The sequence below is a fragment of the Antedon mediterranea genome, chromosome 9, assembly GCF_964355755.1.
Source record: "Antedon mediterranea chromosome 9, ecAntMedi1.1, whole genome shotgun sequence".
Lineage (NCBI taxonomy): Eukaryota > Metazoa > Echinodermata > Crinoidea > Comatulida > Antedonidae > Antedon > Antedon mediterranea.
In genome coordinates this window covers 20,645,427-20,660,409 of record NC_092678.1, presented here as the reverse complement: position 1 = coordinate 20,660,409, position 14,983 = coordinate 20,645,427, and the positions used below count along the sequence as shown (strand labels likewise).

The following is a 14,983-nucleotide window of genomic DNA, read 5'->3' as shown; positions in this document are numbered from 1 at the left end:
TGCAACAGGCAGTGTTTTTTTATGGGCAGTAGGCAGTATAATTAGTAATGTATTCAACTTAACAATGTTTGATGAGTTTTAAGTCAGCCAAATTCAGAGAAATTACTCTATTTTTTGGTGAGAATTTCTTTAAAAACATTGACGTCGGCCTAGCTAGCTACAGTAGGCCTAGGCCCACCTCTGGCCTAATATTAAATTATACACTGGGACTTTACCCGGGGATATGCTTGCGTGCGAAGGTAATCGTAAAGTCGGGGGTGGGATTATACCCGAGGTGGGATTATACCCGAGGAACTACGGTATTAGTATTATCTAGACCATGGCTTCAAGTATTATACTTAATCAATAATTACATCTTCGAATACTTTAATTACCAAGAAGGCCTCTGGTTTTTATTTTTTTCATTGAAGTGTCGGGTCATAGGGCATAACAATAGAAAAGGTTTTACATATCTAAAACATTGAGGGTGCTCTACTCCACTGGTTCCCACAATGCATTTCGTTATGTTACACATTTTGAATGATGAAGAACTTTTTAATTTTATTTAATAAGTTCTTTGGTTATCGTATGAAATGAAATTGCATAATTACTTGATATCTGTTCCCGTTTTTTCGTTTGTAGTGCGATGGCTTTCTGGACATCAACAGGCCGTGGTTGACAGCGTTCGCAGAAGTAGCAGTCGGGGATGTTGTTGCGTTCGAGTCCCATGCACTCCACATGTTGCCACGTCAAACATTTATCGCAACTTATCATATAACCGTCATCATGTTCAAAATTACTATTTAAATAAAAAGTGCATATTAATACTATTCTATAAAGTGATCTGTTATCAAACTTTATGTAACAAAAAAATGTGATGTGCCTATATATGGACATATCACCACCATATTTGGGCATATTACCACTACCGTATTTATAAGGATTGTACCTGCTAATTTGTGGGTGGGTTTATATCTATATAAGGTAATAAAGGAACCATATCACATTTGTTTATTCACCAATATTACTATTATTATTTTTATGCGCATATTTAACGATAATAATGTTATTGTACAATAGGGTAAAGCATAAGTGTTGCAACAAACAGGAATAGGAAATTGAGGGTTGTATTTAACATCATATAGATAATAATAACAATAATGATAATAAATGGGACTTATATTCAATATAACGATTTTACAATATTTTTATGCGCATATTTAACGATAATAATGTTATTGTACAATAGGGTAAAGCATAAGTGTTGCAACATTTAACAGGAATAGGAAATTGAGGGTTGTATTTAACATCATGCACGATAATAGCAATAATATTAATAAATGGGACTTATATAGCCTCAATGCGCTGAACAAAAGAAATAGAAAGTGGAAAACTAAGAGAGAAAAAAAGAGTTAAAAAGGTGACTTTTCCAAGAAGCCTTAAAATATGGGACGGATAGTGGTTGGTAAATTGTTCCAAAGAGCGACAGGGGCCCAAGAAAAGAAATGGAAACCATAATGCTTTGTTGACGGACGGATGGAATGAGCAAGAGACTCTGAACTAGATCGCAAAAAAAAAAAAATGAATTAATTCTAACTGAAAAATTATTAGCATTACAAAAAAAGCACATTTATAACCATTGTTTCAATTAACTACAGTATATATTTTCGGTATCTTTATTCAATCATAAAAAAAATAATTGCTGCATAAAACGCTGAATTTTAATATTTGTACAAAAATATTGATTACACTGATATTTACATTAATATTTACTTACCATATGCAGCGTGTAACGCTGTCATCAGCACAGTTTGGTGAGGTACTCAACGTGCTTATGTTTAAATTATCATCTAGAAATCCGTTCAGTTTATTTGTTGGTGAAACAGGCCGCAATTTGGGAGGGGGTGACGCAGGAGGGGTGGGTGGTGGTGGCGCTCCGTAATTATGATCCTAATAACAACAAATTTAATTGGAATCAATCAGTTTGTTATGTTTATAATTAATAATAAAAAAAATTTAATATCATTTTCAATAAATCTTAAAATAAAATACACATTTTGATGGTTAGTTGAAATATGATAAATTATTACAAACTGGATAAGAGATAATGTCAAAATTATTCTGATTATTCCACATGATTTTAATTTGATTAATAAAGATGTAGAGATTTGAGGCAGTCGCTGAAATGAACAGTGTGTGGGATTATATAAGGAAAATTGGCTAAACAATTGCATAAACAGGTTAAGGAATAAACAAAACTTTAGTTACTGCAGTAACTTAGTAGAGTAATTTTAACATGATCCCTAATTAATAGTGGATTATGAGGTAGTCACTGTCATAAACAGTGTATATGATGTCGTGAGGTAATTTCCCGATTGATCGTAATCAAAACGGTACTGGGTTTGGTCTACTAGCGTTCCTGCTCCCAACTAGTACATCCATTCATAGAAGCCTTGATGAAGTAAGCCTACCTGGTGGTAACCATAGAACGGTTCCGAGATAACGACTATACTTCGGCTTTAGTCGATAGAAGATCGAAAAAATTGTTAGAGATAGAGTATACGATGTTTGATTATGTGTAGATGTGTGCTCTGTTCTTTTATTCAAATGATGTTATTTATTTAATAGGCTACATTTTTTATATCAATTAATTAAATTATCGTAGATTGTATATTATGCGATAAATATTATTTAATAAATTTTTGATATGATTAAGAAAAACTTGGTAAATAATTACATATAAAAGAATTTAAAAAAAATGTAGTTACTGAAGTAACTGCATTAGAATAATTGACAATAATAATTTTGACACGATCTTAATAATAAGTACTGTAAGTTACTGAATTACTGCAGTAACTCCAGTAGAATAATTGACAATAATAATTTTGACACGATCTTAATAATTAGTGCTGTAAGTTACTGAATTACTGCAGTAACTCCAGTAGAATAATTGACAATAATAATTTTGACACGATCTTAATAATTAGTACTGTAAGTTACTGAATTACTGCAGTAACTCCAGTAGAATAATTGACAATAATAATTTTGACACGATCTCAATAATTAGTACTGTAAGTTACTGAATTACTGCAGTAACAAACTCCAGTAGAATAATTGACAATAATAATTTTGACACGATCCATAAATTTATTAACTCTAAGTTACTGAAGTAACTCCAGTAGAATTATTGACAATAATAATTTTGACACGATCCCTTAATTTATTAACTGTACGTTACTGAAGTAACTGTAGTAGAATATTGGTAAAAGTTTGCGGTACACCACGTTTATTATATTAGTTCTGCAAAGAACTGATTGACTTTCTCGACGTTTCGATCAATATGCTTTGATCGTCCTCAGGAGTGAAAATGCGAATGAGGTAGAATACTTGACAATAATAATTTTGACACGATCCTTAAATTTATTACTGTAAGTTACTGAAGTTGCTGCGGTAGAACAATTTTAACACGATCCCTAAATCAAGTTTATTACTGTACCTGATATGGCAGACCAATGTAATGGGAGTGGTGTAGGTTGGCTGGAGTGTGGTTTGACGGTTGACTTTGGCATTTCACATCTCCAGTGGCGACAGGGTCTTCAACGGCTTCAGGACTAACAAAATTAAACAAAATAACTTTTTTTATACATAAAACCTAGAACTATTCAAAAGAAAAAAAAATGATCTTAAATTTCTTCATTGGACAAAATTCATTTTTCACCGTTAAAACACATTCCAAATACCAGACTTTCCATAAAACCAGACATATTAGGTCAGGCCAAAACTGGTACTGGTACTGGTTCAAATAACCGTCTCACAGAGACATCTGGTAGCCATTGACTTGAAGTTGGCATTTGGATGTGTTACTTTTAAATGTAGGCCTACAGTATGAGAGTGACTACTACCAAATTACACAGTCACAAAACAACTTATAAAACAGTTCATATATACAGTTAAAACATTGCTGGGAATTATAAATTTCTGTTGAAGCAGGCTCTAATGAAGTTGCATCTAGTAAGTTGACTTTGTTGTACAACTCTATCAAGTACTGATGGTATCTTCCGACCTCTTCGTTTACTTTGTGTTGTGTGAAAAGTAAGAATTTTTGTAGGATCTTCGTTTTCTTTTCTAATTACATGTCCGATCCAGTTGAATTGTTGCTTGTAGACATATTCTTCTAGCGGTTGACAGCCAGTAATTTTGTAGAGATCGTCATTATCAATTACGTAACGCCAGTCTATATAGTTTTCATCTGTTTCTTCATCTGAGGATATGTCTACATGGTTTGGTGGGCAGACTCTTTGAAAGCCATTCACTAGCATTCTTCTTAGGAAGGTTTTGTATGTTGTGCTAAGTTTGGACATTTCACTTCCTGTTGCCCTCCAAGCATGGCAACCATAGGTGTCCAGTATTTGGTTAGTTGACTGTAGTACTGTACAGTACAGGACAGAATTATTGCAAAAATCCCAACGCATTCAACACGTTGTCGTTGCGTTGTGTTTGCGTTGCGTTGAACGGCTTTCAACGTTTAGTTGTTTATTCAACGAAAGTCATTATCAGCATGTCAAGTAAACAATTAGTTATTTCAACGCTAGCTGCTGCAGCACTAGACTGGCCGATTGCACGCCTGAACGATCAGTAACAACAACAGGCAAAATACCCATCGGCAGTCACTACCAGATATTTTAATATAAATAAAATATATTTGAAGCTTAGATATATTTTTAAGTAATAGTATTGAACGGACAGTTACCAAATAAAACACACAGTGATATTTCCCAGTGTTTAGTGAAGGAAAACATCGAATAATAAGGTCGATGCCAAGTCTAACAGTTAACACTGTACTGTAGGCCTTCCGGGGGAAAACACGATCTCACGTCGTAAAATCAAACAACGTGGAAATTACTGACATCAACACACGAGGCCGCCACCCTGGTTTCCTCGAGAAAAACACCACGTGTGTTATGACGTATTTAACGATCGTTAATGACGACGAAGTAATTAATTTTATTTAGGCCTACATTTTTTAGCTGTTCGAGATTCAAGAGATAAAGTTAAAATATTGTTTCTCTATTTTGGTTTTTATTTTATAATTGTCCCATTGTTTGTTGTAATGTAATTTGAAAGAACTAAAAAATTTGACGTGTCCGACACCCATCCATGAACCAATTTAAATCTTTATAAATCGAACAACATTACATTTTTAAGTACAACAAGCGTTTTGAATACATTAACAATAGAGCGTGTTGAATGTGTTGAACCCGTTGACCGTTCATTGACGACGTTAAACAATTGAATCCCATAGCGTTGAACGCGTTGAAAACGTTGCGCGTTTTGAAAAGCATCACACTGTAAACTGATTAAAATGTTGGCTGTTCGCTCGCATATTCTCGCAACTCCCATCCCATTCATACAGTTTCAGGAGGAGGCCAATATAATTATATTAAGAAACAATAGTATGTTAAAGAGAAAACGCCTAAACCTCGCGCCTGTAATAATATATTGTCTTGCATCAGAATAAAGTGGTTCTTTATTCTGAATTGTTTGGTTATTCAAATATTTGTGGGTTACACCTTGGCGTGAATAATATGGTATGGCACAGGTTTTGATTTTAAAGAAAACGCCTAACATTGCCTATTGTCATCAAATTGGTCATTCCTATTTCTTGGTTATTATATTTAACGCTTTTCTCTGCATGGGGTTACGTTAGGCACCACAATAATTAATTTATAATATAATACATGATAATGATATATTTATGGATAATAATAAAACTAAACGATTTTTTCCCTTTTAATTATTACGCGTAATATTTCATAATGAATGAACTCTTCACCTTTCGATCAGTTCGTCCCTCACGTCACGAAAAGCATGCGTGAAAAGGACGACGTCCGACGACCATGCTGGATCGTTATGTTGGTGGTGTATTGTTGCCTTCCATGGCGGCGGGTGTAGGCTACGTTGTTTTTATAAATAATCGAGAAAAATGTAGTACAGTACTGCGAAGTTTTTAGTTTGGAAATAATTAATTACGATGTGACCTAGCCTCCAAGATTCACCGCCGCCTTAACTTTGGTATTTAATACTCCAGTTAATATAGGCACACAGTAATTGAGGACATGACCACTACTTTTAACTGAGATGGCAGACGCGGCTCAGGGCATCACGTATGCAAAACCCAGGAGAGCAACAAATCGCTCTCCTCAAATCACCGAGGAGAGCAATTCGCTCTCCTTGCAAAAATTTTAAATCGCTCTCCTCAAATATTTATGTTGAAGTTGAAGGATGGTCGCCCTTATTAAAAATGGCTGGCCCTTATTAATTTTTTGTACACATTTTTTTTTTTGCCCGGCAGGGGATAACCCCCCCCGGGAACAACAAATGTATACTGTACCTCTCCCCTAAAATCCCCCACACCCACCTTTACACACAATATTTTCCGTGGGGATCGTATTATTCTACAGTACAAAAAACTCAAGCCAATTTTTTTTTTATGGCCTGCCTGGGTAGATTGGGTTTCAGGAGCCTGGAGAATCCTGTCCTGGCCAACTATATGCCTTTAGCCTAGCTTTTCTAGCCTAGCTTGTTGGCCTAGAAATCAGACAGAAAACCTGAAAAGTATTTACCTTCAATTCATAAATTATACAATTCTAACATGCAACAGCCATTAAGATATTGATAATAAGTTACAAAGTGTCATTCTAAAATAATTAAGAAAGATATTTGATCATGTTTACATGTGTCACACATGGGCGCACGCACAATAGGGGAGGGCTGAGAGAGAGCTTCTAGAAGATGCTGACGTCACACATCAGCACGTGTTTTGAGGAGGATTTGAGTGACCAAAATTGGTTAGAACTTTCGAAGAAATAATCCATCTTCAAAATGACATAATTAAAGCAACCAGCAGCTAAGCTTTTTTAAATAATAAACATTATATTTAGGCCTCCTATATTAATGTTTCCTATATTAATGTTTCCTTTTAAAATTAAATATATTTTATTAACTCGTTCCATAAAAACATAAAGGGAAAAATTATTGGTTGGGACATGATCTTCCTGTAAAGGAGGTGTTTCTATGACACCGTACTGGTTGCACTATGAGGCGATGAAGTAAACTCGCCCTTGTTGAATGCGCGCAGGCAGGGGAATCAAAGATTGTATAGCGCCGCTACGCGGCGCAAGATAGGTAACTGGGTGAGACCTTTGTAATCCATGGACGCCATTCCGGCGGACAAGTTTGAACCGGAATAAAGTCGTTGTCAAGGCAATATCCACGATGTTTCGGTTAAAGAACGAAGTTGTCTAACCAAACATATCAATGTAAACACACAGAATTAATCGGAAAGTGTCCAGATCCCAAAGAAACTTTTATTTTACTTTGTTTACATAATTTCTTCCCTTTTCCATGAATCAATCATAAAGATGGTTAACCACAGATACTTCGAGGCGGACCGCCAAATTTAAACCATTTACATTTAAATCACAATAATAACCTGTCCGCCCGAATGGCGTCCATGGATTTACTGGGCGCGTAGTGTTATAAGATAGGAGCTTGGCAACAGTTACCTATCTTGCGCCGCGTAGCGGCGCTATATAATCTTTGGGGGAATCCCCTTTGTTGGTACCTCGCACTGTGAGATGGAGCGCGATGAATTGCTCTCCTTTTCGAAGGTTGTTGATTGCGATCGCGCTCGCGATCCTTAAAAACGAGGGACTGCCATTAGGCTTGTAGCTTTATAACTTAGCTTATATATTATTAGCCTAGGCCTAGATTGGTTTTAACTTTTAAAAATCCACGTGTTTTTAGGCCTCTTGACAGAAAAATCAACACTGTCAAAAGCTAGGCTCTATTTTGAAAATTAAGGAGCGCGATAAATTGCTCTCCTCGAAGCCTGTTGAGGAGCGCGGAGGAGCGCGGTCGCGCAGGCGCTCCTTATAAATGATGCCCTGGCGGCTCATATACACACGGGGCCTACTCGTTAGTAGTAGGCCTAGCCTAGTGTAATATATTAAGCTAGGTTTCCGCGGAAAAATACACATTATGTTTGTTTTCTTAAATATTTGTAATACTGTATTTTATACTATTACTACTACTACTAATACACACTGGCAATCTGTAAATACCATACGAATCCGATTGTTCGTTATTTCAACGCAAACTCAACGCAACACATTGTGTTGGTTGAATAAACAGTTCAACGAACTCAACACTTTCAACGCCAACGGACAACGCAGTTTCAACGCGTTGTCAACACTTTAACAATGCGTTGAATGCGTTCAAAATCTGCAATAATTCTGTCCGGTACTGTATAATACTTACCGTATATTTCGGTGTATAAGTCGCACCTGTGTATAAGACGCACCCCCAACTGAGAGTAAAATATCGGTATTTTTTATATCGTCGATGTATAAGACGCACCTTATATTTCATCAAAACAATGTTTTTTTAAATTGTAATCAATATTATTGTAATAATATATTTTGTTATATCTACAACGGCATCCTTTATTTATGTTTTTTCTTACCTAGGCTCGGCCGCGCCCAGCCTCAACAAGTTCTTTCTAACTTGTTATTCATGAGTTTCGCCGCAACATCGAGTGCATGACCGTGTGTGCAACACGCACGTGTGTGGGCTAGCCTCGCTTGATCATCACTAGCCTACTCAGGCCTAGCAAACGAGGTGATAGCCTAGGCCTATGTACAATCTGTGTGGTGAGGCATTTATGTTCGGTGTATAAGACGCACCCTTAATTTAGAGGTCAAATTTGCGTGTCAAAAGTGCGACTTATACACCGAAATATACGGTACATTTAACAGATTTGATGGACCCAAATTGTATATACTAATGCCAATGGTACCCCAAATTAGGAACAGGGGAATAATAAACACCTCCCCTTCCTCCCTTTGAATCAATATAACATGTCTGCTGGCATATTGAAAATTATTTACTGTACTGTTCTGCTAACATCAACTTAAGTAAAGTATGATTTATGACCTCAGCACTAGAACAAAACATGAGAAATCTACAGTATTTGTGTTCAAAACATTAAAGAATTACAGAGCAGCATTGTAAAAATATAAAAAAATGTAAACAAATTCTTACTCTGATCCTGCAGCCATCGTAACATAGGGGGCGCTGTCTGCAGCTGTTGCTAGTAAGTTCAGTGTAATACTCATTACGCATTTATTGACCATTGTTGAACTGGCGCTGGGGTAAGGTTGCTAGACTTTACCCCCGGGTCAAAGGACATGGCTACCTTTGCAGGTGGGTGTGTCTGTGAAAATACAAAAATAGTCTAAATTAGAACATAAGAGACTCAACATGGGCAATTGTTGGTTTATCCGAGTAAGCTAGGCACGAATAAAATAAATACACTGTAGTAATACCTCCATAATATATTAATGATACAGCTATGCCATGGAGGTATGCTTGCAGTGATAAAGTAATTTAGACTACCAATTACCAAAAGTAAAAACTATAAACAGACTGACTATTAACAACATTGTCTTATCATGGTAAGGACGGTATGATAAAGTATTTGTATCACTTCGTCTAGGTGTAGATGGATAGCGGACCAATTTATGCCAATGTTCTATTCAATGTTAATATCAGACAATGTAAATTGTTGATGTGAGCCTTGAATAGCAGAATATTAATTATAAATCTATTTCACCACAGCCTACTGTACAGTAGTTACGGATTCTGTATAATTATTTATTAATTATTAATTTAGTTATAATAATATTGAATATTTAATGCATTATTTATTATTTTTATTTTGATTATTCAATGCATTAAAATTCACCATTTGTATAAATTAATGCAAATGTATTGCTGTATACACAATTTACAGTGAAAATTCTACAGAATAGTTAAAACCATGAATGGTGGTAGATTCACAGTAATTTCTTTGTGGTGAATGGTGGTAGATTCACAGTAATTTCTTTGTGGTGAATGGCGGTAGATTCACAGTAATTTCTTTGTGGTGAATGGTGGTAGATTCACAGTAATTTCTTTGTGGTGAATGGTGGTAGATTCACAGTAATTTCTTTGTGGTGAATGGTGGTAGATTCACAGTAATTTCTTTGTGGTGAATGGTGGTAGATTCACAGTAATTTCTTTGTGGTGAATGGTGGTAGATTCACAGTATCTACTAGTCTGTACTATACCCATTAGCTGTCATACAGTAGGTAAATTTTGAAGTTTAAATGCCAACAAAGGGAATTATTGAGCTACAGTTCAATACAAATTCTTTGTTAGCATTATAATAGGCCCATTGAAATGCAGATGAACAAGCGGTCACGCTTCACTGCTCACCTATTCTACTCATTAAAGATAGATCCTGCTGTATTGTACAACTTAGCATTCATTCAATACTAGACCACAGCATATTTTCGAGTACTTTAATATTTACAGTTAATAAATGTCTGTGTGTGTATCCATACATTTATTATTTCTGTGCAATACTTAATATTAAATTTTAATACAAAAATGTTATTATACACTAAAAAATTAAGCATCTAGAATTATATTTTCATTGTAAATTCTATAGTATAGTACAGTATACACTATATTATACAGTGTCAAATCTAAAAATTATTAGCCTGGAAAATAAACATCCTCTGTACTGTAGTAAACACACAACTGTGATGAGTCATACAATTGTTGCATTGTGGGAAGTAAAGTCAACCTGACCTCTAAAATATATTATAGAGTGAATTACTGAACAGCATCCAGTAGCATGTTTAAATCATTATTTAATCAACTCTACAGTAACAAATGGACATTTTAAAAACAAAAGTTTGATGGATCCAAAACCATTACACTAAAAATATTTAAAAAGAAAATCAATGTACTTTTAATGTAAAATTCAAGTGTAGCCCCTATTAGTGTTCATGTACATGTTGTGGTTTCCAAATTAAAATGATTTACAGTACTTACCTACTACAGTAAATATTGCTGATGAAATAACACTGTGTATATGTATAAACAATTGCTTGCAGCTTCTATAAATAATATTGTCGGTGAAAACCATCAGCCCAAAAATCATTATTACTGTATACTGTATATGAGAATTGTGATGAAAGAGAACAAATATGCTGGCTCTACCATTGGTAACTAACAAGATTTTATGTTGGATTTCAAGAAAATAATCATTTTTATTTCAACAAATGAACACCTAATTAATTGATTAGGCTTAAAGCCCCTAACTTGGTAACATTTTTAACTGGACCCGTTATCATGGTGACATTATTAACTGTGGCAGTGTTTGGATTCGAACTTAGTACTTGGTTATATTAAGCAAACTTGTTAACCACATATTCTACCTCTTATTATTACCATTAACAGTACACACTATACATTGTTAATTTATTTATTTATTTTATTATGTCTGAAGAATGAATGCTATAAAACTAATGCTATAACACTAACAGTTGTGGACATACTGAGTCTGTATTGTAATGTATTTCTTTGCTTTGATCGACTAAAATTTTGCAATTGAAGGACATTAGTGGATGTTTTTGGTTATGATACTGTAGTGTAACTACTCCAGGCTTGTACAGTTACTGGGAGCATTCACATTAAGTGCCTATACATAATATTCTACTTCAATTACATCATTGCAACTCCCATTCTTACAGTACATCAGATGACTAGTATTATTAATGAGAACCCTTGACCAGGCCAGTCATAAGAGACCCCCTAAGTCTATGGAGGTTAGTCTTTAATTTAAACCAGCAGTTTACAGACTGAACTGCTACAGCACTAGCAAAAACTAATTGTTTACATTTAATACATGTTAAAGAACACACACAAAAAAAAAGATTTTTTTAAATGATGAAACAGCAGAGAAATATTGGATATCTGAAATAAATATGTAAAGTTCCCATTTTAACATAAGGTGGACATTACATAACAGCAAAATCGTAACAAATGTTTGTCTGGTCTGGCGGTAATTAACACACTCCTTGTGCATACTTGAAAAAGGTCTGATAATATAATAATTGTACTTAGTATTAAGCAAAATTTACTGTCTGGAGTGTGTCAAACGCAACCAAAAAACCACTGTCTTTTTGTTAGTTTTTAGTACAGTATGTTGACTACTTCATAATATAATATAAATATAATTATAGATTACATTCATTTAATTTTCCTTATTCCTTATATAAACTAGATGGGTTACAGTTAAGTTATTTTTTTTATACTATAAAACTGAACAAATTGAAAACCCATGCATCATAACAAATTGACAAACAGTCAATGTTTGTTCTCATACTTAAGTCAAATTTGTACCAGGTACTTCTAAATTCACATTGGATATATACTTAAGTTAAAACAATTAAAAAAATCATAAGCCAATTTGTGCTTGGTTGGATGAGGAAAAGCGAACAAATATTAACAAAAATAAAAACTTGTGTTTTATTTTTCTAGTGACAGCAAAAAAGCAGATTGGATTATCTGTCAAAAATAAATCATATAACTAATTAAATAATTCACCCTGCAAATAATACTATAATTAGATTTGATAATCAAAACATAATTTTTGCTTTAATAAAATTTACTAATAACACCGATTGTGTTTATAAAGCTCTGTCTCTACACTATCAAACTAGTGTGATGTGCCCAAATATGGTAGTGATGACATCATTATGTCCATATACAGTACATGGGCACATCACCCTTTTTTCCACATAAAGTTTGATAGTGTAGAGATAGCTTTACTTTCTGCAACAGTGTTTCCAGGTTTGTTCAACAACTTCCTGCCTTGGTCATGTGGTTAACTAAAGTAGCAAAGTTACATGGAAGGAGGATCATTAAATATTCTGGGCTTTTGATTCGATTTTAAATTCAATATCGTCTTTATTACAATTACAACAGAATACATAAAAATACAAAAAGAAACAAAAAGTCAGGATTGCCAAAAGCGAACCCAATCAGTGTGTAAAGACTTTCCTTTACAGAAATAAAATATAATATAAATATAATATAAATGGTAAAAAAAAAAAATTAAAATAGCAAAATTAAGAAAAAAAATGGTTAGATAAATTAATATCTAAGACGTTATGTAAAAAATACAGCAGACCAGGGAAAATCAAAAGGAAGAGAAGCAAGGAGAGGAGAAATTAGAAATGGAAATAGTGTTGGCGAAGACTAGTCTCAAATTCCCGAAACTTGCCAAGGAAGACCATTCCAAACGTAACAGAATCTAGGAAAGAGTGAAGATTGAAAACAGACAGTTCGAGCATAGATCAAATTTGTGACGAGAAATAGGAGGAAAAAAGGAAAAAACATCGAGATCAATAATAGTGTATAAACATTTGACAACAAAGATAATTGTGGTTTCCATCAAACTAAAGCTTTTTTATGATTGGATGATTGGCATTTGTTTACTGTTTAACAAAGATTTAATACTGTAGCTGATTATATAATGTGTTTGTTAGTCGGTGTATAATTGTCCAATGATATAAATTTGAAGGACATGCTATAAATAACATTAGTTATATCTATTGTAGAAGGGATCGTGGGGGAATCGGACCACTACTAGGCCTAATACTTTACTTCAGCGAGATAAATTTAATAATTAATCTGTAGCCTTGTATTCATTGGGTATTATTATCTAGATGATGTGATGTTGCACAGTAAATATACAAAATGCATTAGGGCCTATACTACCCCTGGGAGAGGTGGGTCATTTACCAATAATTAATGATGCAGGAGTGTGTCAAAAAACCTAAATGATACGTCACCAATGGTGTGTCAATGTCAGTCACTTTATCACCTACCACCATTAACAACACTGTCACAAACACAATCAATGCGTCAAAAGAAAATGGGTACGTAAATGATTGTCACCTAAAAGTAAAGTCACCTTTTTTATGCAGGGGTGCGTCATGGTATTCATAAGGTATGACCTGCATTGGACAAATGACACACCTCTCCTGAGTGGGGGTAGTCTGAGTAGGTAAAACAAACAATGCATGCAAAATGACGGTAAGACCGTACCACCTCCATTCTCCACTCCAGCAGCAGTGGAATAATAACAATAACTTTTTTACCATTCAATGCACAATGCACTACTACTACTAGCCTAGGCCTATATACAGGTCGCTTCTAATCAACTCGGCCCTCATCCCTAGATCTTAGGCTAGGCATATGTATACCAACACCCACTCCTCTCTGGCAGTGGTCTGGATAGGTACACAGCAGTAGGAAACAAACAACTACCACCAGCCTAGGCCTACTACTATGTACTAGGCCTACGCGGTAAGCCGGTCAACATTTGAAATGTTTCGTGAGAAAGTCAAAACTAAATCACTCCAGTAGATAATGCACACGCTTAAATACCATTCATTTTCATATTTAACAAAACGATAACCTACCGATATTATATTCTACGTGTTTTCGTGGCGGTACATAATTTATTTCAGTGCTAATTTTAATTTCATCCAAGTTTCGTACCAATCAGTTATTCCAAAGCCTACATACACATTACAGTTTTCTCCTTGGCGGCCATCATAAAAATTCGCGACGGGTTTTGATTCTGTTTTGAAGGGCGCCTCGAGTTTAAAAAAAAAATCGGCTCTCTCGGATGACGTCATGTAAGGTCATAGGTGACAACACACACTACTAATAAACTAGAAATTAGCGGATACTCTGCATAATTTCTTTCTTTTATTCACTAAATGTGGTTTTGTTCATCGATTACAAAAATTCACATAAATGTTGTGAATTTTACATCCTGTTTGTATTTGTCAACAAGCCAGAAGGGGCGCAGGAGACACTTAGAGGCTTTTCGTACCAAAAATGTATTTAAAAATTGTTAGATACTTTGATTCAATTACGAAACTATTTTAACGATATTTTAACAAAAATTATTAATTCTGAATACCTATAGTAGGCTTATATCTAAAAATTACCTATTTGACAAATTCGATTTTGAAGGCGTTATTGCTTAATCATACAGACGAGACGGTCCGAACATAGAGTTGATAATTAATATTAT

At 34.5% G+C, this 14,983-nt stretch overlaps 1 protein-coding gene across 3 annotated transcripts in view; it reads right to left on the bottom strand.

Moving 5' to 3' along the window:
• LOC140059613 (uncharacterized) overlaps window positions 1-14,510 on the bottom strand; it is a 32,840-nt gene extending 18,330 nt beyond the window's left edge. For all 3 annotated transcript variants that reach the window (XR_011847235.1, XM_072105591.1, XM_072105592.1), the window contains exons 1-5: window positions 14,361-14,510; window positions 9,082-9,253; window positions 3,476-3,590; window positions 1,757-1,929; window positions 591-778 (exon numbers count right to left, since the gene is read on the bottom strand). Coding sequence is in view for 2 of the 3 variants with exons in the window: in XM_072105591.1 (XP_071961692.1) it covers window positions 591-778; window positions 1,757-1,929; window positions 3,476-3,590; window positions 9,082-9,173 (568 nt within the window). In the remaining variant the exon portion in view is untranslated. The remainder of the gene's footprint in view (window positions 1-590; window positions 779-1,756; window positions 1,930-3,475; window positions 3,591-9,081; window positions 9,254-14,360) is intronic.
• Window positions 14,511-14,983: the final 473 nt, after the last annotated feature.